Source organism: Eschrichtius robustus, chromosome 3, assembly GCF_028021215.1.
Source record: "Eschrichtius robustus isolate mEscRob2 chromosome 3, mEscRob2.pri, whole genome shotgun sequence".
In the NCBI taxonomy this organism is placed as follows: Eukaryota; Metazoa; Chordata; class Mammalia; order Artiodactyla; family Eschrichtiidae; genus Eschrichtius; species Eschrichtius robustus.
Window position 1 is genome coordinate 26,336,406 of NC_090826.1, and position 26,340 is coordinate 26,362,745.

Sequence of the window (26,340 nt, forward strand, 5' to 3'; positions counted from 1 at the left end):
GCCTCTATGCTGTGTGTGTGTGTTTAAACAGACTAAGGATGCTCCACCAAAGGGCCTTCGTACTTTATTTTTCATGTCTGGTATGTTCTTGCCCTAGAAATCCACATGGCTCTCTCTCACTCCATCAAGACTCTAATAAAATGTTACCTTTATCAGAGAGGCCCATAGTACCCACCTAAAGCAGCTCTCTTTTCCACTTTCCCTGCTTTTCTTCATCGCACTTATCCTCATCCAGATTATACATCTGACCGTCTTTTCCCACTAGAGTGTGACTTTCACAGGAACAGGAATTTTGTGTTTTCCTTATTGCTGCGTCCTATACCTGAAACGTAGCAGGTATTTCAGAATGAATGAACGCTGTACAAGTAAGAAATTAAACTTTCCCCATTTTCTAAACTGAGAATCAACTTTTCCCACGCATTACTCATGTTCTCCTCCAGGTGGTGCTGACGGGCCTTTTCATCTAATGTCTAGGAGATACAACAGTGTTGCAAAGGATTGGAAGCAGTTTAGTTTTTCATAGCCTCTGGTCTAGAGCTCTGGGCTTTTTTTAGATGGCACCCATAATCTCCCTTATTTCTTCTTATTCCTGCAGGAGAAAAAAAAATATGGGCCTTTAACAAAAGCATTTTCAGTACGCCATCTCACTTAATCCTTACAACTCCACAATTAGGATTATGATCCCCACTTTGGCTAAGTGTAAACACACTCAGAGTAAGTAGCCCAACTCTCGCAGCAGTAAGAACTGGAGCCTAGATAAAAATACAGGTTTGGCTGCAAACTCCTGCCCCTCCAAAAGACTTCCTTGATTTTATCCAAGTTAATTGCTCTCTTCATGCTGCTTCAAGAGAAATACAAGTCTTGAGTTGATAATTTGCATTTCAGAGATTTCCATACAGTCTGCCCCTTTTCCCAACAAGTTCCCTTTTTCACACAAAGACACCCTCTTGGTCATTCTTCTCGAGACCACTTCAAAGGTCATTCTTCAAAGTCCACTAACAGCACCTCCTGTCCCAGGTGCAGGGCAATGTGCTAAGTCTGGTTGCAGTGCCCAAGATATAAGAATCTTCCAAGATGGCTGTTGTCCAGACTCATCATCCTCATCGTAGTAAAGCACAGGCCAGGAAGACAAAGAGCAGGTGCATCTGTGAAAGGAAACAGAAAGCCATCTGGTCCTCAGGGAAAGGATGTTTTCAATTCTTCCTCTGGGCCCAGGCCTAAAGTGACAGAGAAGTTTGGCATTGGAAGCTCCTTAAATACTGTCTGAGAGTTGGGGATATTAGCGGCATGAGAGAGTAACTGACTCACACAGTCACAGAGTAAATTACTGCCAGATTTGGAATCTCAGATCAGGTTTCATGAATCTTTTAATTTTTCTGCTATACTATGTATGAGCTTTGATTTCTAAGGCCATTATTCTAGACACAGCCAAAACCCCAAATAGCACTAACTTAGCTCAATTCTGACAAAATTATAAGATCAGATAAAATTAAATATGTTGTGATTTTGATGGCATGCCTCCTCTCTCCTTTCATTACAAATCCTAGTCAGATTCCTTAGTCCCTCTTACTTAAACTAGATTGGCAAAACTAGAGAGTTTTTTGGAACAGGGAATGTGTACCCGGGAGCATAATAAACACCTAGGATATTGCTTGGTGATCATGCAGAATAGGTACATTTCTTTATCCAGTAAGAATACTCTGTTCCCCAACTTATGACCATGCAACATTCACTGGGATTTCTGAAGAGCCACTGGAACTGATACCCCTTCCCTCCTCTGAAGCACGTTTCTAATAGTGACTATAATGCAGAAAGGGGTAAATAAAGCTTTAATAGGAAAACTGCACAGCTGCCTCTAGAGGGCAAACAAGGCTCATTTTAATCTCCAGCTTCTCTATCTGGCTGACTCAGCTAATTCTTCAGTCTGACTACACAGTCCAAATTAAGCTTGGCTTTGCTTCCTGTCATACTAGGAGTCATTGGTTTACAGATGACTCCACTGCAGTCTGGTTAGAATACCATCCTTCTTCCCTGGGATTAGGAAAGCTTAGATCTAGAGACTGTTAAAGATGTAGTGGTCTGTTTCAAACACTTGGCTCTGGAGAACTATCCAAGCCAAGGAAAATGAGAGGAGTTGAATTACGACAGAAATCTTTATTAAAATGTGTCCTTCAGTAATATGTTAGCATACATACAATATACACACATACATCTGTACACTCTTTGACACACCTCACAGATTGCCACCATCAGTTTAACCAATAAATTAAAACTAAAAAAGGGTGGGGGGGCAAAGGGGACGGGGGATGGAACTAAGGGCAAAGTTTCCACGTTTCCTCTGGTAAGAAATTGCAAATTTCTCAGAATTTCCCTGGGGAAAACCTGTGACCAGAGAATCTTTGAAATAAAATACATAAATCCCTGCCCCCACAAAAAGATTCCAAAAGATGCAGTTACAAGTGTGCTTCTCAGAACAGGAGCATTTATTCCACTTCATACTCTGGCTTCTGCATCTTACGGCTTCAAGACAGTCGTCCCCTCAGCTGGGGCAGAGAGGTTCATATGGGCACTTGGGCTTGGTGCACCTGGGGCTCTGGGTGTTGAGGGGCAGGCTGCAGCTTGGGAGTGAGGGGAGCCACACTCATCCGAGGTGATGTCTGGCACATCGTCGGACTGCGTATCAGAGCTCTCCAGGTCACTGCGGATGCTCTCGGGCTGGGCCAGGCTGATGTCCCAAGGTCTGCTGGCCGGGCAGTCTTTCTGTTCACAGCTTTGGTGTTTGCAGGGGGGATCCTCTTCATTGCTGCCACCGCCACCACCACCTTCTTCTTCATTCTCCACCATCTGTGCGTGAACATGGAGTGAGTCCTCCGTGCTGCTTCCACTCACCAGCTGATAGTGGCTTGGTTTGGCTTCAATGTCCACTTGGATTTCCATATTGTTGCAGTCTCTGTGGAGACAAAATCCACTTTGCTGAATCATGCATGGGTCATGCTATACCTGTTGGTAAAAGCAGTTTGTGGGTTCAGGATTAGAAAGTCCGAAAATATAGGTAAATAGTAGAATAGAGCTCACTTTTAGAGAAAATAAAATTTAACCTAACACTCAAATAAGATGGAGAAGAACAATTAGAGCTTTTCGTTGATTTAAAATACGCACACAAACACAAACATCTCTGCCAATTTCTGTATTTCTTTATTTTTTAATTTTCACTGGAGTATAGTTGATTTACAATGTTGTATCAGTTTCTGCTGTACAGCAAAATGAATCAGTTATACATATGTATACATATATCCACTCTTTTTTAGATTCTTTTCCCATATAGGTCATTACAGAGTACTGAGAAGAGTTCCCTGTGCTATACAGTAGGTCCTTAATAGTTATTCCGCCAATTTCTTTAAACAACTAAAAATGAGCTTCCAAAATTCAACTAAGGTTCAGAGCCTCACACTATCTTACTCAAAATATGAAAGTGAAAGAAGAGTCACAGCTTTTTACTTCTCTGCCACAATTAGAAGAAACCAGAATCTCTCCAGTAGGGAGTGCTGCAGTCACACCATACCAGCCAGATACACTAGCTTCTCAAATATAAAGAGAAATAGGCTACAGGAGCCACATCAAGCAAAGAGCAACATGAGAGCAGAAACCATAGAGCCACATACATACATCAGTGGACACCAATCTAGCTCTTCAGTTCCATGTGAATAATTACACTGTTGCAATAGCCAAGAAAAGAAAAGGAAAAAAAAAGGAAAAAGAAAAGGAAGAAAGAAACAACCTCTAAAAATCAAGTGCTAACAAGAAAAATCAATCAAGAGATGCCAAATACTCCCATACCAAGAACTTGCTTGATGAATTCACAGGGTATACACACTATGTATCACACTAGATGGTACACAGAGCCCTAACATGAGGCATTGAGCTTCTAAGGCCAAAACCCAACCAAAAAAATGCAACCTCTCCTAGGCTTCTGACTGTTCACATACCTGTCCTGTGGGTTGTAGGAACTGATTATGGAACCGGCCATAGCACGAGTGCTTGCGTTGTCACTAATTGCACCAAGACTGGCTGTGTCTTTGGGGAAAATTTCCTTTTGGACATCGGCTTGGACTTCTAACCTGTGTAAAGAGGGGACGTTTAAGTTAATGCGAGACCTGGGTATTCTGAGACAGTCTGCTTCCTGGCACATGCCTCTTCCATTATTCTCTTGCAAATTGAGTTGATCTGATCTTCTCCAAATGTCAAAGAGCTCAGACAGATGCCCACACATCTTCTCTCTTAAATTTATCTATTGAAATCGTCCCCTCCTTTCCATCCCCACTGCTACTGTTTAACTTCAGGCCCTCAACAGCTCCCGAGTGGGTAACTGCAATTGGGTTCTTTCCAGTAGCCCTAAGTCCAAGTCAAACAACTTCCAGATCAGTGCCAACGTGGACAAAAACCTGATCACTCTAACAGCCCTCTCTTGGCTCCCTCTTGCCAACAGGCATTTAAGGTCTACTGATATGCCTCCAAGCTCTCTCTCCAGTTCCATCTCTCACCATAGGTCCTAAATCATAATCACACTGAATTTTTTTCTTTCCTTACGCACCTATACACATTTTATACCTCTATGGCTTTGCATATGCTAGTCCCTCTCTCTGAAAGTTTCCTTTCTCTATGTGACAAACTCATACTCAGTCCTTAACAACAAAGGAAGTATCATGTCCCTTCATTCTTCTATCAAACCAGTCACTTCCTGCTAAGTGCTCCCACAGCACCTACCTATTTATTAAATCAATTTATGTACCTCTTTCCCACTCATCTGTGAACTCCAAAAAAGGAGAGACCACACCTCATTCACACTTTACCCTCCATGTCTTGCACATACTAGGAACTTAAACATTTAGCAATCAAATTACCCCCAGCCTACGAGCTTAAAGGACATAATAAGAGTCAACCTCCGACAAGAGCAGCAAACTTTCCCAATGGTGTCTCAGAGGACCCATAGCTTTTCCTTTCTTGACTCCAGTATCATTTGGTTGCACACTTAAGTATTTCCTCATAATGGGTTTCACAGTCAAACCCATCTGACTCATTCACTTCCTATAAAAGGCTTTCACAGAACTGGAACAGCTGGACTGGCTAAGTTGCAGTTTCAGCAAGTCAGTCTCCAATTATGTCTGCTTATTTACAGGGGTGTTGGTTTTAAGAAAGCACAGCAGTGAATTCTCCAGCATGTGCAGGCGGGATCCCCTAACAAGAGACAACCAGAGTCATGAAACGCAGACAGGTCAGCAGCAGCCTGCAGCTGCACATTCAATCAACCTCCATCCTGCTGCCTGAGTCTTTGCTCTGCTGCTCCAGTCTTAGATGCCCTTCAAAAATGTGCCATGGCTCAGGAAGATGAGGCAGTGCAATGGAAAGTACATTGAGTCAGAGACCTGGGTCCTAGTTTCAGCTCTGCCATAGAGTCACAGTTAGAATTGGAAGAGGCCTTTCACAAAGGCCATCTATCACCTTAGGTGGTTTGCAGATGCTAGTCTGTGCAATGGCTATGCTAAAATCACCTGGGGAACCTATTCAAAACACAGATCCCTAGGAGATTAGGAGAGAATCTGGGAGATTTTAATTTATTAATTCTGGGATAGGGTGCTGACATCTATTTTTAAAAGGCTCCCAAGTAACTGACAAGCACTCAGGTGTGGGATCCAGTCCATCTGCCATCTGTTGCTTGACTCCTTCTAATAGCTAAATGGCCCTCTGGTCTCACTTTAAACACTTCCAGGGACAGGCAGGTCAGTTATCTACTAATGTAATCCATCCCTTCTTTGGACTTTATATAGATTTTTCCTATAGTCTCTATAATGAAACAAAATTAGTTTCCCTCTAGCTTCTGCCAAATCGTCTTAATCTATCTCTTGGCATGAGGCAGAACTCTTAATCCTTTTTTCCAGTTCAAGGCCCTTCAGATATCTGAAGGCAAGCATCTCCCCTACCTCCCTACTTTGTTTTGTACCACCTTTACCCCTCCCTAGGGCTCTCTTCTCCAGTGCGTTCAAATAACTGCTTCTCATGTAACATCTGCTATGCTCCTCTGAATATGTTCTGTTCTTCCTAACTGGTAAAACGACCAACCAAGTCATAACCTTTTTAGTCATAAAGCTTTGCATATTCTCAACACAAGTTTATAGAATTGATTTACCTTATCTATCAAATGGGAATCAGAATAGGAAGGTTTTAAGGATCACAGCACCAATAAGCCAACAAGATACAGTATAAACGCTGTTCAACTAAAAGCCAGTGATAAGTCTAATGGAGGACACAGTCTTGGGAATTCTACAAAAATGCATGCTTCCCCTTCCTGATGGAGGCAGCCTAATGTAGTAGAGGGAGGATCTGAAGTCAAGATTATCCTTTATTGGGACTTCCCTAGTGGTCTAGTGGCTAAGACTCTGTGCTCCCAATGCAGGGGGCCCAGGTTCGATCCCTGGTCAGGGAACTAGATCCCACATGCATGCTGCAACTAAGAGTTCACATGCTGCAACTAAAGATCCCATGTGCTGCAGCTAAGACCTGGCGCAGCCAAAATAAATAAATAAATATTAAAAAAAAAAAAACAAAAAACCCAGAGAGAGAGATTGGCCAGGAACACAGGATTATTGTGTTGAAAAAAAAAAAAATTATTCTTTATATGGAGCCACTATGGTGCAGTGGGAAGAAACACAGAACTTTTAAGTCGCTTAACCTTTCTAGCCTATTTTCTAATTGTAAAAGTTAAAACAAAACAAAAAAACACCATTGATGATTAAATCAAAATGAGATGCTATATGAGACATGCCTGGCACAGAGAAATGGCTCAATATGATATGTTACCTCTTATAATTCCAGCTGGTTCTGTCAGAAATTGCTTACCTGCTGTATTTTCCCTTGCCACTGGAAAGAATGCCACCACTCAGTGTGCCCCCTGAGAGGGCTGCAAAGCTGGCTGTTTCGCTGTATGGACCTTGCACAACACTGAGTCCATCTGTAGGGCTTCCACTGGTGCTCAATACGCTAGTTAGACCTTCAATGCTACTTTCCCCAATGCTGGGATTCTTGAGGGCTCGCCAGGCATCTGCCACTGGGGATGGAACCAAACATCTCAATTGATGATAGCACAGCATCAAAACAGAGTCTGGCATTTTCCTGCAATGACTCTTCAGAGTAGAGAATATTCATGTAGAAAAATACTCATTTATTCACTTAATGAATAGCTACTACAGGCAGCCACCACATATCCGGTGTTTTAACATATGCTCACACGTAATCTTCCCAATAACTAGGAACTAATAGCCCCAATTTTAGGTGAGGAAACGAAAGCTTAGAACTAAATGCCTTGTCTGTGGCTAGTCACACAAAACTACAATCTGATTCTAAGTCTCCTATTCTTTCCATTACACTATAGATGTCATCTAATTAAACATGAAAATTTCAAAGTACACTTAGGTTGTGTGCTGACTCTAGTAGGAAGTTTGAAAGACCTCTGGGGATCTCTGTGTCCCAGGTTAGTTAATATGGTAAAGTGGAAACAACATCAAAGTATAAGTCAGAAGACTTGCTATAGTTCCAGCTCTGCAGAAGCTCTTAAACCCGTTTAACAGATGTTGAGACAAAGGCTTAAATAGGTTCCATTAATTGGGGATACTAACAGCCCTGGCCCTCTCTCTTCAGAGCTGTTGTAAAAGCCAAGTGAAAATAATAACTGTGTAAGTCTTCTGAAAATTATAAAGTACCATGCAGATATAAGACTTTATTATAATTATAATTATGTAATTTACTATTACCAGCATACTTAGAGTTACTTGGAGTCCTACTAGTTTGTACCTGCCACACAGAGGCAAGTACCAGGGGAATTAACCTAATAACTCTGGAACAAAGAAATGAAAAGCTAAAAATACTTTACCTCCTATAAAGCTCATTAGCCAACATAATCCAATGTCAATCTCCCTGTAAAATGTGCTGAATTTTACTGACTTTTATCTTGTGTTCCATAAATTCAAAGGGAAATTAAAATTCTCCTTTTACCTGTGATTGGGCCATCATCTTCATCAAACTCAATTTTCACTCCCTTTCCATTGGCCGTACTAACTCCACAGCCACCTCCACGACAGAGAGAAATGGGCACAACCCCATAAACATAAGCCAGCATAATAGGGACACCAATACCTGGGGAAGATAAGGAAACATGTCAGCAGGCCATCAGGTTGCAGCTGCCCTGAATTCTCCTTCCCAGGGCTGAACATAGACAAACCACTTTATAAAGGGCCAAGGAAAGACAGAATGATGACTGGACTTGGAATCAGAGAGGCCTGGATTAGAATCCTGTCTCCAATTCACCAGCTGTTATAACCTTGGACATATCTTCCTAGAGTTGCCAATGATCAATGTATGCACAGTGCTCAGCACAGTAAATATATGTTGCTTTCATTTCCCCCCTTCCATTCACTGCTGCAGTGCTAATCCAAGAACCAATCAATAATCAAACATTAAATAAGTGACTCCTAAGGTTTAGGATCCCCCCAGAGTGTTAATTCCAAAATCTTGCTGCTGTGGAAGGCAGAATGGCTTAGTTGTTAAAAGCCCAGACTCTGAAGTCAGACTGCCTTAATTCATGTCCCAGCTAAGCGACCTTGGGCAAATTACTGCACCCTTCTGTTACAACTGGGCTACTGTGAGGATTAAATAAATTAATACAGGCAAAACACTCAGACCTGCTCCTGGCACATGGAGAGTCTCAGAAAATATTATATTATTATTATTCTAAAACAGACCTTCATGCCTCCCAAAATACTGTGAGGCATTAAGCAAATCAAAAGTAATTTTGTTTTGTGGGTTCCATGGCAAGTGGAGAAGGAAGAGGAAAGGTGAAAAACTAGGCCTTAAAGTAATATTTTTTAATTCAATCTTTTTTACGTGCCAGATGGCGTTCTAGGCACTAACTTACGAATGAAAGATCCCAAACTCTGATACTTTAGTGTGGCTGATAATAATAATAGTGCCTAATAAACTCCCAAGGTGGGTCTGACATAAAATGCAGGAGCATCCAGGGTGAAACATCTGGCCAGCTGGCTAAACTGCAAGGCCAGAAAGCTGATGGGAGTGGGTCGTGTAAGGGGAGGAGAGTCATGGTCCTGGCTAGCTTCTTACCAACACTAACTGCAGCAATAACTGGGGATGCAATGACCGACAAAGTCACTCCTCCTGTGATAGCCAAATTCCTCTTATGTTTGGAGGTTTTCCTTCCCTCATACCTGCTATGAATCTAAGAATAAGAAAGAAAATCCAGGTCAGCAGGTTAGGACATCAATCTTTTTGCTAGGGAGAAAAAGGATAAGTGAATATTCCCTTATAAGTTATCTATATTAAAACATATTCCCCCATGTCAAAGAGACATCTTTCTCACATTTTAATCTAACTCAGACCAGGATGATATAAACTAATACAGAAAAAGTTAATATAAGAAGAGACAAAGTAACTCAGGGGAGTGAAGTAAGCATTTTACCTTTAAGTCACTGAGACAAACCGGGCCCAGGATGTTAATAAGAACTTTCAGATCTCTTGGGGATTTATGAAAATCCATTTAAGAAATTATTTTTATTTAAGAACCAGCTGGTTTTCAGGCAGCTCTGAAACATAAGCTCCTCTCCATTTCCTTCAAACCTTTACCAACAAACCTGAAGATGGAACATGCACAGAGCTCAACATATCTTACCTTCCTGCCAACATAAACAGGAATGCCAATGACCATGGCAGGAATGGCAATGCCAGCAATGAGGGATATCCCCACCGGAGCGCCAATCAATGTGCCCAGCTGCCAAAGAATTTTCTTCTTACGGCTCCATGGTTTCTTGCCCCAGAATGTACAGCCAGAGGGGCTACAGAGGAAACATGCTGAAGTTAATGTCAATATTACAAATGCAGCTATTGTCATCAGAGAGCTTGATAAGAGCAAGAGCCTCCTTTTCTATAGGAGTGACTAACAGTTACAAGAGGTTACAAGAAATGAATTTATTACATAAGGCGGAGCAAAGGACAAGGCCAGACTATTAGAGTTCTGGCTCTTTACTTTTTTTTCTTTTTTCGTAAAGGCAGGCCTCCAGACTTGAAACCTCTTTTCCATTCTTTTCTGCTGCACTCTGTCCTCTCTAACCCACCAAACTGAACCTACTTCTTTGAGTGATACTACGTGGGATCCTGCATAGTCTATGCACTTGACATCTCATCCAGACAGAGTGTGTCCTGCAGTTAATGAACTCTCTCTGATTTGCATAGTTTTCTTGGCATATGTAGATACTGCAAACCATCTTCCTGGGATAGGATATAAAAAGACTTCATCATACCCTTTATGACAGTTTCATACTCTGAGTTTGGCTACTTTTACACTCAGCCCTTCTGAGTCCAACCACTTTTGTCCACTGCCTTTGTACTGTCTTCTCTACTAGATAGAGTAAGTAATTTTGAAAGTAGGGATCATGTCTTACGCACCCCTGTGTCCCCAATAATTGGTATACTGTAAGTAATCAAATGTTTGCTAAATTGGAAATGAAGATGTTTCATCTACACAATGAATGTTAAGTTTGTAAATATTAACTCCTTCAGGACAATATTTTAATGACTACTACATCCAAGGAACTGTAAAAAGGTAATACTGGCCTGAAGACTCTTAATAGAGTTTAACAAAATTAGACACGTAAATGAAGTAAAAGTCATGATGATGTTTATAGAACATTTAAAGAATGTCAGTAAAGAAGAATGAGGCAGAAAAAACTGGGGGAAGGCATCAGAGATGGAATGGCATTTAAAGTGGCCCTTGAAGGCTGAATAAGAACTGAACAGTTGAGATAAAAGGGGGTTGCTGGGGGGTGAAGTGATTAGAAAGCATTCTAGGTGAAGGAAAGAACATGAAGAAGTATGGAGGTAAGATAACACAGAAGAGACACAGATAATCTGGGACATAGCATTTATGAAAGCAAAATGGAAAAAGGTATATTGGGGCCAGACTGCAGAAAACCTTAAAAGCCATGCTAGGGAAACTGAACTCTATCTGGAAGGTAATGGAAAACAGTCACTGGAAGTTGCTGAGCTGGAGAAAAACATGATTGGAAGGGTGTTTCAGAGGAACTTTTTACAGCTTCCTTATGCTGTAATGAGAGGACAGACAATGATGTTTCTTTGACATCCTTTTCCCTAAATCAGTAAGAGAACAAGACTATAAAAACAATAGACACTTTCTCATCTCACCTGAGGTAATGCAAGTCTGAGATCTCCTTCATACAAAGCCAACAGAATTCACAGCCACACACTGCACAGGTCATATGATTACAGCTTCCATCATTCATCTTGATAATGTAAGCACTGCATCGTGGGCATGGCTTGATGTCATCTGCTAAGTGGGGGAGGAAGAATAGGTAGAAAAATATCCCTAGTTAAACCTCGTTTGATTTTATTATTCCTAGGAGTATGCACAAGAAATGAAGAGGCAGTCAAGAATTCTTGACTGAGGATTCCAAATTGTGCAACCCACTTCACTGGAAGGCTGGCTATGTCTAGACCTCAGGAAATTTCATAAAATGGATCCTGTCTCATACTGAGCTGCCTATCCCCCAATCTGGCATCTTACACAGCACTAGAGCCACACTCTGAGCAAGGAGACTTCCCTAGAGAGAAAGATGGTTCCAAGAAAAATGGAATTTCAGCAGCCAATAGGCTGGCAGAATTAAAAGCACAGTCCTACAGGAAGAACAGTCTGCAGCCTGCATTTGGCTTTAAGTCTTGAAAAATTTTAGCTCAGGAAACTCATTTCTCAGGTACAAGTATCACTGTGATTTGCTGTTAACATAATCCACAGTTCCTTCTCATGATACTTTAAAATTCAAATCCTACAAACAGTTGAGTATGCTATGTAGCATACACCTGGTAATTTTCACAGCAAGCTAGGAACTCTCCTATTACAAAGAAAATTTAGGAGATTATACTGTGCCAGGAAAAAGTGAATGGTAAAATCTTTCCTACTAGCTTCTCTCAAATGACATCAGTGAAATAAAGCACACTTATAAAAGGCAATAAACCCACTGATATTTTAAAAGAGGTTCACTCTGACATGTCAAGGTTGGAACTGAATGTGTGATATTCCTCCTTTTAAGGTTAATCATTAATCCATACTAATATTATTTCCTTTCCTTAAATCTGTACCCTATTTCCAAAACCAGTGATGTACTTAAAGCTGGTAGGAAAACAGTACAGTTCTAATACTAAACGTCTTTCTGCTCACAGTGAAAGTTCTGAAAAAGCCCCTAGCTAAAGGACCCAACTGCTCTCCAATCTGAGACATATTACTAAGAAGGTAGAAACTACAGAATTCAGTTTTGCTTTATTCCAATTTCACCTGGGTTGGACAACCTATAAATGGTCAGAGAGAGACGCTACATACCAAATACAGTGTTGAAAGTATTACCAAATAGTTTCTGCACTTGGGATTTCCCTGGTGTTGCAGTGGTTAAGAATCCGCCTGCCAGTGCAGGGGATACAGGTTCGAGCCCTGGTCCGGGAAGATCCCACATGCCGCAGAGCAACTAAGCCCGTGCGCCACAACTACTGAGCCTGCGCTCTAGAACCCGTGAGCCACAACTACTGAGCCCGTGTGCCATAACTACTGAAGCCCACGTGCCTAGAGCCTGTGCTCCACAACAAGAGAAGCCACCGAAATGAGAAGGCCGTGCACTGCAACGAAGAGTAGCCCCCGCTCGCCGCAACTAGAGAAAGCCCGAGTGCAGCAACGAAGATACAATGCAGCCAAAAATAAATAATATAAATAAAAATAAATTTATAAAAACAAACAAACAAAACACAAATAGTCTCTGTTCTCTAATCCTTGAGTAAGGTAATCTCTCCCAGCTTTGGGCTCACATTATGAAATATCAATAAAGAGACAAATGAGACAATGCCAACTCATACCTGGTCCAGATTCTTGCCCATAACTGAGACCTGAAGTGTGCTTGGTCCGAACTCGCAATGTCTGCGCCCTCTGCTGCCGGGCCATATCGCATGTCTGATTTGGATGCCATATTTGCTTGCAGTGGTAACAGAACTCAGTCTGGCAGCCTTCCCTCTCACAGGTCAGCTTTGGGCAGCTGGCACAGCCATAGGCAATAACAGCATACCTGGGTAAGGAAACAGGAAGAGATATAAGTAAGTTAAGACATGCATCAGTCCCAGTGGGGTAACACTGTGTGGTATCCCCACCACTTCATACGATGCAGAGGAAAGAACACACATATAACAAATAACACATGCACGAGCACACCTAACAAACTGTAAAATATTCTGTGTGAGAAAGTAAATTGTTTCTTGAGATTCTAAAAACACATATTTACCTCCTGAAAAAGTAGGGGAAAATATCATACTTAGCCTGAATTTTTTTTTTTTTTTTGGCCGCAGTGCATGGCATGCAGGATCTTAGTTCCCCGATCAGGGTTCGAACCTGTGCCCCCTGCAGTGGAAGTGTGGAGTCTTAACCACTGGACTTCCAGGGGAGTCCAGCCTGAATTTCTAGCATGTATTCAGTCATAGTTTAAGCTGCTTTAGGAGCAATTTGTCCCAGCAAGTTTCATAAATAAGGGTACAAAACTATTTCCTTTTGATGATTTGATATATTTAGAGAAATTAGAATTTGTTTAAAGGATAGAACATTTATAAAATAAAGTACAATAGCAAAAACTAAAGCAAGTATACTTTTTTAAAATTGCAGTTTAGTTGATGTACAACATTATACAAGTTTCAGGTGTACAACACAGTGATTCACAATTTTTAACGGTTATATTCCATTTATACTTATAAAATATTGGCTATATTCCCTCTGTTGTACTATATATCCTTGTAACTCATTTGTTTTATACATAGTAGTTTGTACCTCTTAATCCCCTACCCCTATCCTGTCCCTTACTCCTTCCCTCTCCCCAATGGTAACCACTAACTTGTACTCTATTTCTGTGTGTCTGTTTCTTTTTTATTATATTCACTAGTTTGTTTTATTTTTTAGATTCCACATATAAGTGATATCATCCAGTATTTTTTTTTCTCTGTCTGACTTATCTCACTGAGCATAATACCCTCCAGGTTCATCCATGTTGTTGCAAATGGCAAAATATCATTTTTTTTATGGCTGAGTAGTATTCCATTGTGTATATATACCATGTCTTTTTAATCCATTCATCTGTTGATGGACATTTAAGGTTGTTTCCATATCTTGGCAATTGTAAATAATGCTGCCATTGGGGTGCATGTATCTTTTCCAATTTGTGTTGGTCTTTTTTTTCTTTTTTCAGATAAATACCCAGGAATGGAATTGCTGGGTCATAGGGTAGTTCTATTTTTAATTTTTTGAGAAACCTCCATACTGTTTTTCATAATGGCTATACCAATTTACATTGCCACCAATGGTGTATGAGGGCTCCCTTTTCTCCACATCCTTGCCAACATTTGTTATTTGTGGACTTTTTGATGATAGCCATTCTGATAGGTGTGAGGTGATGTCTCACTTTGGTTTTAATTTGCATTTCTCTGATGATTAATGATGTTGAGCATCTTTTCATGTGCCTGTTGGCCATCTGTATGTCTTCTTTGGAGAAATGTCTATTCAGGTCTTCTGCCCATTTTTCAATTGGATCATTTTTAAAATTTTTTTGATGTTGATTTGTATGAGCTGCTTATATATTTTGTTTTTGTTTTATTTTTTATTTAAAAAAAATTTTAACATCTTTATTGGAGTATAATTGCTTTACAATGTTGTTAGTTTCTGCTGTATAACAAAGTAAATCAGTTATATGTATACATATATCCCCATATCTCTTCCCTCTTGCGTCTCCCTCCCACCCTCCCTATCCCACTCCTCTAGGTGGTCACAGAGCACCCAGCTGATCTCCCTGTGCTATGTGGCTGCTTCCCATTAGCTATCTATTTTACATTTGGTAGTATATATAAGTCCATGCCACTCTCTCACTTCGTCCCAGCTTACCCTTCTCCCTCCCTGTGTTCTCAAGTTCATTCTCTACGTCTGCATCTTTATTCCTGTCCTTCCCCTAGGTTCTTCAGAACCATTGGTTTTTTTTTTAGATTCCACATATATGTGTTAGCGTACGGTATTTGTTTTTCTCTTTCTGACTTACTTCACTCTGTATGACAGACTCTAGGTCCATCCACCTCACTACAAATGACTCAGTTTCGTTTCTTTTTATGGCCGAGTAATATTCCATTGTATATATGTGCCACATCTTCTTTATCCACTCATCTGTCAATGGACACTTAGGTTGCTTCCATGTCCTGGCTATTGTAAATAGTGCTGCAGTGAACATTGTGGTACATGTCTCTTTTTGAATTATGGTTTTCTCAGGGTATATGCCCAGTAGTGGGATTACTAGGTCATATCGTAGCTCTATTTTTAGTTGTTTTTTTTTTTTTTTTTTTTGGCTGCATTGGGTCGTCATTGCTGCGTGCGAGCTTTCTCTAGTTGCGGCGAGTGGGTACTACTCTTCGTTGCAGTGCGCGGGCTTACTGCGGTGGCTTCTCTTGTTGCAGAGAAGCACGCGGGCTTCAGTAGTTGTGGCATGTGGGCTCAGCAGTTGTGGCTTGCAGCCTCTAGAGCGCAGGCTCACTAGTTGTGGCGCGTGGGCTTAGTTGCTCCGCGGCATGTGGGATCTTCCGGGACCAGGGCTCGCACCCACGTCCCCTGCATTGGCAGGCGGACTCTTAACCACTGTGCCACCAGGGAAGCCCTATTTTTAGTTTTTTAAGGAAGCTCCATACTGTTCTCCATAGTGGCTGTATCAATTTACATTCCCACCAACAGTGCAAGAGGGTTCCCTTTTCTCCACACCCTCTCCCTGCTTATATATTCTGGACATTAACCCCTTATCAGTCATATCATTAGCAAATATTTTCCCCCATTCAGTAGTTTGTCTTTTTGCTTTGTCAATGGTTTCCTTTGCTGTGCAAAAGCATTTACGTTTAATTAGGTCCCATTTAGTTTTGCTTTTATTTCCTCTGCTTTAGGAGACAGATCAAAAAAATATTGCTATGATTTATGTCAAAGAGTGTTCTGCGTATGTTTTCTTTTAGGAGTTTTATGATTTCAATACTTTTTCATTTTTAAGTTTCATAGTGAAGCTGGTCTGACGACAGACTGAGAGACAATGAACATAGATGGGTTCGTGATCAACTTCTATTGAAAGCTCATTTTATCTTTCCAAAAAAATTTTTTCCCCAATTTGAATGTATACCTTGAAATCTCTTCTTTCTTGACAGGTTCCAGAATCCAAGAATACCACTCATCTATCTTATGAATTAACATAGAATATGGCCATATCTCCCCGCAATCCCTTCTGACACATACTCTTAGTAAAGATGGACAATTCAGAATCTATCAGCACCAGTATCAACTGCTTCTTATAATTCATGTTTATTTACCAAGAATACTTTCCTACAAACAATCCAATATATTTACAAACTATTAGCCTTTCTGACTAATTCTAAAAATGTCAACTAAATGCACAGACTAACAAGTAGACACTTGTTTAAAATAATTCTTTTTTTAAAAAAAGTAATTTAAACAAACAAATGAAGAATGGAAGACAGCAGCTGTGAAAGTTCAAACAGTTTTTAGGTCAATGATTTCAGGCTTAGGTGTTGCCATCGGGGCTTTGTCACCTATTCCATGTTCTACTCCAATAGTCAAAGACCTCAAACAGCTTAAACAAAAGACTAATAACATTTTCTTAGATTTATTCTATGGTTTGTTTGCTTATTTGATTGTACATTAGATGTTCACGATAGCAACTTAAGTTCTCAGGTTCATCATAGATTCTGCAAGCTGATTTGAGAATGACACTGAAATTACCGATGACAAGGTATCATCTATGTTACATAATACAGGCTGTATTAAAACTCTTCTCAGAAAGAGCAAAGTGAGAAGAGGTCAATGTATGAATGCAAATGATTCATATCCTGTAGGAGTTCTGAGCAAATTTATCCCACCTAGTTGTAATATAACTACTAAAGATAAACAACGTTTCTCCTGAAGAAAGTGACTTGCTTGCTACTTTGTGTTAAATGAGAAAGGTACTGGATGATCTCAGAAAATTATTAAGTCAACTTCTGACAATACATATTAGATAGACTGCCAGTCAGGAAGCCTTGAGCATTTCATGATCCATTCCTACCTCACATGGTGGAAGTAAATATTTATTAACAGATTTTTCTTTTTTTTCAAAGAACATTTGATAGTATTGACAATGTCAATTTTGGGTGTGGAATTTGGTTCCAAGGAAGTAAAATAACCCCAAATACTCAAGAACCCCCAGCAACCTATTCCCATGACACAGAATTACTCAGGGCACGAGACTTGGCATTCCTGTTTTTGGGTGCCTGGTCTGGGCTCCTTGCCCCTGACTCATACTGCATGACACTGAGCTAATTAAAATCTCCAAACCTTAGATTCTATCCCTAAAATGGAAGTATAGGTGCTTGCAGCCTTCGAGTTTTAAAACTAAACATGTTTTAAAACTAAACATGTTTTAAAACTAAACATGTTTTGGGACTTCCCTGGTGGCGCAGTGGTTAAGAATCCGCCTGCCAATGCAGGGGACACGGGTTTGAGCCCTGGTCCGGGAAGATCCCACATGCCGCAGAGCAACTAAGCCCGTGTGCCACAACTACTGAGCCTGTGCTCTAGAGCCCGTGAGCCACAACTACTGAGCCCGAGTGCCGCAACTACTGAAGCCCACGCGCCTAGAGCCCGTGCTCCACAGTAAGAGAAGCTACCGCTATGAGAAGCCTGTGCACCGCAACAAAGAGTAGCCGCCGCTCGCCGCAACTAGAGAAAGCCCATGCGCAGCAATGAAGACCCAACGCAGCCAAAAGTAAATGAATAAAATAAATAAATAAATAAATAAATAATTTCTATTAAAAAAAAACTAAACTAAACATGTTTTAAAACTGCAGTTGAGGACTTCCCTGGTGGTGCAGTGGTTAAGAATCTGCCTGCCAGTGCAGGAGACACAGGTTCGAGCCCTGGTCTGGGAAGATCCCTCATGCCGTGGAGCAACTGAGCCCGTGCGCCACAACTACTGAGCCTGCGAGCCACAACTACTGAGCCTGCACACCACAACTACTGAAGCCCGCACGCCTAGAGCCTGTGCTCCACAACAAGAGAAGACACCGCAATGAGAAGCCCACGCACTGCAACAAAGAGTATCCCCCGCTCGCTGCAGCTGGAGAGAGCCTGTGTGCAGCAACGAAGACCCAACACAGCCATAAATAAATAAATAAATAAATAAATATTTTAAAAAAACAAACTGCATTTGAGATCTTGCCCCAAAAGCTATGGTATAGATAAACAGCGCGTTTTGTCCTACTTCTTGGCCTTTGCATATTCTATTCCTTTCAGCCTCGAAACGTCCTCTCCTTACTTCTTGTCCTGGCAAATACTTATCCATTTAAGAACCAGCTCAAATGTCATCCTCTCTATAAAATCCACTTAACCTCTCCAGGCAGTTGGTTGCCCACTCTGTGTCTGTGCATAATTACTTTACAATACTTAACACATTATATTGTAATTATCTGTTTATATGTATGCTTCCCCAACCAGACTAGACAAGGAAAAGTATCAACCATCTTTTAATCTCCAGGGTCTAGCACACTGATTCATGCTTAAAATACCTGTGTGGAATGAATGATAGAGACCCTCTCCTGTTTGGGTTTTTTACTTTCCCCAGGTCATTTAGCTCTTCTCCTGGGCCATTACTTTTCCCTAAAGCAATCTTTTAAACTTATCCATGTATCTATTGGCTTTCTTTATGTCAAGTAGTATAACTTAATCCTAAAATTCTGTTTAAGCCCCTTTGCGGAGCAAACTCCTAAATTCTGAATAGGGCAATCTTCTACCCCAGGCAGTCAAAAAAAACCCTTCATCCTTGAGACCAAAACTGCCTTGACTATCTTGTTCCCTCTCTTCCATGTCCTACACTGGAGCCTCTCTCCTACTCTGCCTTCTTAGCTGAACAGAGCATTCAGGTCTGCTAATTAGAAGCTAAATGGAAGGTGTAGGAAATTGCATGATGCTAAGAACACAGAAGCATCCTTTCCTCCCCCCCTTAAGTTCATACAACTTTTATTAATTTTGTTAATTTCCTACCTTGAGAAACATTATAATGTGTGACAAGCTAGACCACAGCATTACCTTACTCCAGCCCTGGGGGAAAAATTCCCAATAGTATGAATTTGATTATGCTCCAACAAACCCTGGGAGTTAAAGAAATGTGTTCCTATATTATGTCTGTACTTCACTGTTCCAGGCCATATAATCACTTACAAACAGACCCTGAGTGTATATAAGGGTGGAAAACATGGGCCAAGTTGTCACAATGAGCCATACTCTTACTATCTTCCTGTTTACTGCGCTAGTTGAAACCCCTGTCATCTCTTGACCAGACAACTGCAAGAGACTGCAGTCTCTTTATGCCCTACTCCAATCCAAATTCCAGTTCCAGAAGTTTATCTATCATGATGTTACTCTTTTGCTTAAAATCCTTCAACAAAAAAGAAAAAAGTCCTTCAAACTTACACTTCTTTGCATGGCATAGATAGACCTACAAATCTGAATCCAATCTACCTTTTCAGATGGATCTCAAGTCACTTCCCAGATCATGTTCCCCATATTGTACATCTAGAGGCTAACCAAACAAGACTCCAGACTTAGTCTTGGATTTTTATACCTCCATGCATTTGCTCATAACATTCTGGTTTAAGACACCTTTTTCTCTACCCTCATCTTTGTTTTGTCTGGTATAAATTTCTACTCATATTCTTCAAGCCCTGATCAAATATCACCTCCTCCACGAAGTCTTTATTGACACCATCATGCAAAACCTTCCATCCATCTTATAAGAACACTTGTATTTTCTTTAGTATATATTACATTGCATTTATAATTATCTTCCTACTTATCTATCTGTCTCCTCTACCAGGCCAAACTCCCTGTCAAGAGGCCCATGTCTAAGTCTTTTGTGTAATACCCAGACCTCACCTAAGTTTCAACACCATATGATTCTGAAAAGTGTCTGTTTAATGATTACTTGTCTGTCCTCTTCTTGCACACCCTCCTCTTTTCTGTTTCTCCTCTCAAAACTGTCGTGTTTGTATTCTTTATCTCCCGTATCAAAAATTTAACTATTCATCCCATTCTTCTGGGACCTAATTGAAAGATTTTGTTCAGAGTTGTAGAAAAAGTTGGAATATAGATATCCTAGTCTAGAGGAGCTCTCAATTTACTCAGAGCACAAGATTTAGTGTTAAATAAGGACAGTAACAGAAGGCAGGACAGAATAACTATTCAAGTTTAGAAAACTGCAAATAGGGAAAGTTTCAGGTATGCTTTAAAGATGTCATCGAAACAAAACAAAACAAAACATGTTTCCTGGTGATCTCAGTTTATTGAAATTACACCAGACTGAAGATTTGCATATTAGCATTAACAAGATTTACAGTGTATATTAGTATTTTTTAAAGGGTCTAAGGAGCTCAGAAATAGAGTTGCTTTATTTTGTTCAATCCAACATTTCCCAAGCTTATTCAATCATAAAACATTTTTCTTTTCATTAGTAATGCCTATACCTCGGGAAATACTGATGTTGGTGAAAAATAGAAAATAAGATCAAAAGATGGTTGGGGACCATAAAGGGTCTTAAATCATAAGGATAGATCATATAAAGAATAAGTTCTTAAAAACATAAGAAGTCATCTTGTAGGTCAGGTATGAGCAGTTTTAAGCAGGGGAATGATATAAAATGTTCCACTTTAGAATGAGTACTCTGGCAAACATGAGAAAGACATATTGGGCTGTAGGATGATGTAAATGGCGAGAAGCGTTGTAGGGGGAATAAAGAGTTATGAAAATGAAGGTACAGAGCTAAATTAAGAAAAGAGGTCCAGGGGACTCCCCTGGTGGTCCAGTGGGTAAGACTCCGTGCTCCCAATGCAGGGGGCCCGGGTTTGATCCCTGGTTGGGGAACTAGATCCCGCATGCATGCCGTAACTAAGAGTTTGCATGCCACAACTAAGAGTCTGCATGCCGCAACTAAGAAGTCCACATGTCGCAACTAAGAAGCCTGCATGCTGCAACGAAGATCCCACGTGCTGCAACTAAGACCAGGAGCAGCCTAAATAAATAAACATTTTTAAAAAAAGCTCCCCATCTCCACCTTTAAAAAATAAATTAATTAATTATATTTTTTAAAAAAAAAGAGAGAGAGAGAAGAGGTTCAGGAAGGCTTCAGAAAGGAAAAATCCTCCCTCACTGACTGAGAAATCTGTCTTGCTCAGGGAGCTTGCTCTTCCCTCATAAAAGTGTTAAGAGACAAACAGAAGCGTCCTGTTTATGGGATAATCCAGCTCAGTTATCTAGGAAGGCCAATAAGTGATACTACCTTCTGGAGTCAGATGGGACGGGGGACTCTGCAGGAGACAGAGGCAGCAATGACAGGCTGGAGTGGTGGACCTGCACAAAGAATTTAGGTCAAGACAGCCTTATCTCCTATTCATCTGTATAGAAGATCTGCCCCCTGTATGCCAGGAAATATTCTGTCGTCTCCTTTGCTCACCCCTCAGTCTTCTAGAGATTCTGAAGGGGTTTAAAGATAGGCAACAGGGCACTTGAGAGGAAAACATTACATGTTTACATGATTTGGAGGTTTCTGAAAAGACCTTGTGCTTAAGTAGAGACTCTAAGGGGTAGCATATCAACTGTACCATTTATCAGCTGTGAGACACTGGGTCCCACACTTAAACTTTTCTGAACTGGCTTCTCTTTTATAAAATGAGTTTACCACCATCTACCTGTATGGAACTAAAATGAAATTATTTCTGAATGAAGTTATAGTCTGAAGATTATAAAGGACTATAAAAATGTCAGTTATCTGTATTCTGAGTTAATTTTATCTCATTTGAAAGTATGTTTTAAAGATTACACTTGGTGGGAATTCCCTGGGAATCCAGTGATTAAGACTCGGCGCTTTCACTGCCGTGGGCCTGGGTTCCGTCCCTGGTCTGGGAACTAAGATCCCACAGTCTCGTACAGCAAAAAAAAAAAAAAAATGCACTTGGCAATATTGTACTTAATAATATTAATAATAATGTGAATGTTTTCCCATAGAAATCAGTTCCCTTATTTATGAATAAAATAAAATTGTATTTAAGTATGAAAAAAGAAAAATTCAAGATTCTTTTCTCTGTTCCACAAATATTTTATAAACAAATAATGAATTGTTTAACATATAGTGTTCTTATTATCATGAGTAATCACAGTAAAACTAATGATCAGATCACTTATATGCTCCCCTCACCCTGCCAAATACACACATATACACACAGAGAGCAAAAAAGAACTTGATAAATTTGGCTGGCAGGAACTTAATCTGCAGGCAGTAAAGATGGTCAGGTATGAGAAGAGACAACTGGGGTCTGAGGCTTCTCTTCTAGTTCTCATCCATGATTTTTACCTGACCCAGAAGAATAGAACAGTTTGATTAAAAGAAAACAAAACAAAACAAGCTATTTTTCTCATGACATTAAAAAGAGGTGGCAAAACCACTGGCCACATCCCCACTTATTTGGGAAGTGACAGAAATTTAAAGTTACTCCCTGTTTATCTAACACATTCAACTGAATTCTCAAAACACTCTGAAAATATCAATTAGGCCTCTCAAGTAAGGAAAGGATTAGGCCTATTTCAGGTAAGAAAAATAAAGTAGGTAATAGGCTGTTAACAACAAGAATCAGAAGACAAACCAGATTCTAGCATTTTTGGCTCTCTCAACACTGTCCTTAGGCCACACTTGATGAAATGACCCAAACAGTAGCATCCCCAATAATGCTGATAAGCCTATGCTTTTTTAAAGCTTTTTATTCTTTGAGAGAAAAGAATACTGGCCTTGGTTGGAGTTAAGACCAGTGTTCCAAGCCTGATTCCACCACCCACTAGTTATATGACCCTAAACAAGTCACTCAATTCATTTAAACTTCAGTTTCCTTATCTGTAAAACAAGATCAAATCTATTTTACAATGTTGCAGGGATCAAATTAAATTATGTATGCCTGACACATAGATACTCAGATGCTAGCTTGCTTGCTTTTCCCAGACTTCACCTTCTTTAAACCCATAGATAAGACATTTAAAGATTATATTAAAATTGTTACAGTTTTTTACCTAATTAAAAAAAACCTCTGGATGGTAGTAATCCAATACTTGACTAATATAAGAAATGACCTAATTTTTTACTAACTTCCAAATCAGTAATGGTTTAGAGTTGTCATCATCAAGATTGTAAATTAATTCCTGTCCATTTTTATTGATGTGAGAGCAAAGACAGAGATTGACTTCAGAGAAATAAAAACAAAAAGAGAACTTTTCCAGAAATATAATCAGTGATGTCACATTTCTCAGTTAAAATTCAAGGAAATTCACATCTGAAAAAGGAGTTAATATACTATTCCAAAGTTAATCAAGCAGTGTTCTCTTAAGTAAATATTCCTTTGGTTCAGAAAATAGATCAATAGTGTCTGTAAAACGTCAATACCACGTAAATTAACCTCTAAGTCTAGGAAGATCACCAGATCTCCAGATATAAGCAAACTTTTCCAAGAGCCTAGGAGGTTCTTTCTGATACTTATTAACTGAAAGTGAAAGTGACCTACTATAGTTAAATGCCCCAACCTTTGACCACAACACTTCAAAGTAATTTAGAAACCCCAACTCAGTGAGCTTAAATAACACATCCATCTCTAAACAAGTTTGTCAGAACAGAAAAATAGAAGAAAATAACTCATCTTACTCCCCTAGACACTCTAAGTCAGCTTCCTTTGAAGGAGACAAAAAGCAGAATCATGGAAATCTTAAAACAGCCTTGATATACAGGCTACAATTAAGAGCCTTTCTTAACTCCTTTGAAAGAAACGAACACTCAGCTTTTCACTAGGAGTCCCTAGCATCTTTTTGTCCTCAAAACATGACACACAAGAATAAAATGATCTGTCCTAGGTCGCAGAGCAGGTAATGGCACAGTCTGACGCCCCTCTTTGCTGCATGCAATCGTTCATGGGATGTACTGACAGTAACACACAATCAGATTTTAAAAGGTAAGGGTCGGGGGGGTGGGGGACGGTCTCCACTGAATGCTCCAGATGGTGAAATCTGGTAGTATTATGTCTCTGCATCTACTGCCTATTTTCTCACTGACCTTAAAAAGTCGGCATACATGGTGCATCGTCAAGAACTCAAGATCAGAGGAGCTGGCAAACACATTTTCTCCTACCATGTCAACCTCTGGGCATCCTTTTCAGTGCCCCGTTGCTTCTCTGGACAAAGAAAGGGTCTGTCTACTCCGCACCCTGCCCAGACGGCACTGTAAGAACCACAGGGGGCCCCCCAATAGCTTGGCACAGAAGACACACCACAATGCCCAGGGTGCCCCCAGAGCGCTGCCTGGGAGCTGTCCTTTGCCGTTAGTGCCATTTCAGTCACCTGCATTCCAACTTTCAGCGGTGGTGGGCAGAAAGAACACCCTTTCTCCTGAAACGCTGCAAAGTATGCCCCTAGCCAAGTGGACACACCCCTCCAAAGCGCTGCCCCCTCAGAATGATATTCTCATTCCATCCTTTGCCAGATATCCCCTCCCCATCCTCATTAAGACATACCCCCTACCTCTGGACAGAGGGGCATGCATCCGACCAAACACGGCCTCTCCCTGCCTCCTGACTTGATGGACAGCTCCCTTCTCTCCGACTGCTCAGCCCCCACTTCAAGCCCTCGGGCAGGGGTGGGGTGTTGGGTGCGTTTACCCTACTCTCTGGGCATGCGGATGGTTAGCGGTTACCGGCTCGCCGCAGTTGCCGCCTGGCCCTCCCTCCCCCTGGTCATCCCTCACCTCTCCCTCCACGCTGGGACACACACACACACACACACAGACGGTGCGCAGAGGACCTCCCCTGGGGCCGGTCACACGCGGTGACCAGCCCCAGGCCCCAGGTCCCCTCCGCCGCGGCCACCGCCCCCGGGCCACGCCCCCGCTCTCACCCGCAGTCCGGGGCCGGGCACCAGCGGCAGTCGGGGTCCGAGGCCAGGTAGCGGCGCAGCATGAACTCCTCGTACTTGTGCATGAGCGGTGGGTCGGCGAGCAGCAGGCGGATGTCGTGCGGGTTGAGTCGCTCGCTGCACTCGGGGCAGCTGATGGGGACCCGGCTCTCGCTGATCTCCAGGCGCAGGTAGTGGCGGAGGCAGTCCCGGCACGAGCGGTGCGGACAACTGAGGAGGCGCGGGGCCCGCTCGGGCGGCAGCCGCACCAGGCACAGCGGACACTCCACCTCCTCCGGGCCCGAGCCGCCGCCCTCCGCCGCCTCCTCATCGTCTAACCCGGGCCCCGCCGTCGCCGCGGCCTCCGCCTCGGCCTCGGCGGCCGGCTCGGCGGGCAGCGCCTCAGGCGGCGGGGCCTGGGCCGCGGCAGGGGCCGGGGCGATCGGCGGCGGCGCGGCCGGGGGTGGCGGCTCGGCCTGCGGCTTGGCCCGGGCGTGGCGGCCGCGGGCCGAGGCGGAGAAGACACTGTGGAAGGTGAGGCGCCGGCGCCGGCCGCCGCTGCGGCACTTGGGGTCGGGCGCAGCCGCGTGCAGGGATGTAGACCGCGGCGACTCGGAGTCTTTCTCGGAGCCCATGGCCCCCAGAGGCCGAGGAGCGAGGGGCGCCCAGCGCCGCCACAGCTCACGCCTCAGCGCCCCCTCAGCCGGCGTCCCGACCGCTGCCGCCGCCTCAGCCGCCCTCCCAGAGATAGAAACCGAGGGTCAGCGACGAAGTGGTTATAAAGCCTCCGCCCCGCGCGCCGCTGCCCACTGCGCAGGCGCCTCGCGAAGACACCGCACAACCCGCGCCGCCCCGCCCGGAGGGGGTCGCTGGGCGGGGCCGAGCGGGGTGGGGCGTGCTGGGCGTGCTAGAGCGGAGCTCCGCCTCCTCGGGGTCAGGTGATTCCAGGACCTCCATCTTGAGGAGACGGTAACCCGAGTGCTTTTTAGGCCTCCTCCTACAGTACCTTCGCCCCGACCCTCATCATCCGCAAGGTGGAGTTTTCGGTTTGCCTTTCCTCAAGGATGGGCCGATTGCCACTTGCAGCAAATGATACTTCAGTTACTCCATCTGTAAAAAGCAGATAAGGGTAAATCAGATGGTGACTCCGAGCTGGTCCACCTTCCAACACTTATTTTGCTGTTGTTTATTAAGCTTTAATT

At 42.1% G+C, this 26,340-nt stretch overlaps 1 protein-coding gene across 3 annotated transcripts; it reads right to left on the reverse strand.

Annotated features, from left to right (window-relative positions):
* Positions 1–1,929: 1,929 nt before the first annotated feature.
* RNF19B (ring finger protein 19B) lies at positions 1,930–25,930 on the reverse strand. Of its 3 annotated transcripts, none has more exons than XM_068539436.1 (9): positions 25,142–25,929; positions 12,976–13,181; positions 11,263–11,407; positions 9,734–9,896; positions 9,169–9,283; positions 8,047–8,187; positions 6,895–7,102; positions 3,987–4,118; positions 1,930–2,950 (listed from the first exon to the last, which is right to left on the reverse strand). In XM_068539436.1, the coding sequence occupies exons 1-9, from the start codon at positions 25,771–25,773 to the stop codon at positions 2,515–2,517; spliced, it is 2,178 nt and encodes a 725-aa protein (XP_068395537.1). In that variant the 5' UTR covers positions 25,774–25,929; the 3' UTR covers positions 1,930–2,514. The 3 variants fall into 3 exon arrangements, with proteins under 3 accessions (XP_068395537.1, XP_068395538.1, XP_068395539.1); XM_068539437.1 differs by having other exon boundaries at positions 1,933–2,950; positions 11,263–11,404; positions 25,142–25,928; XM_068539438.1 differs by having other exon boundaries at positions 2,779–3,000; positions 11,263–11,404; positions 25,142–25,930.
* Between the last annotated feature and the right edge of the window lie 410 nt (positions 25,931–26,340).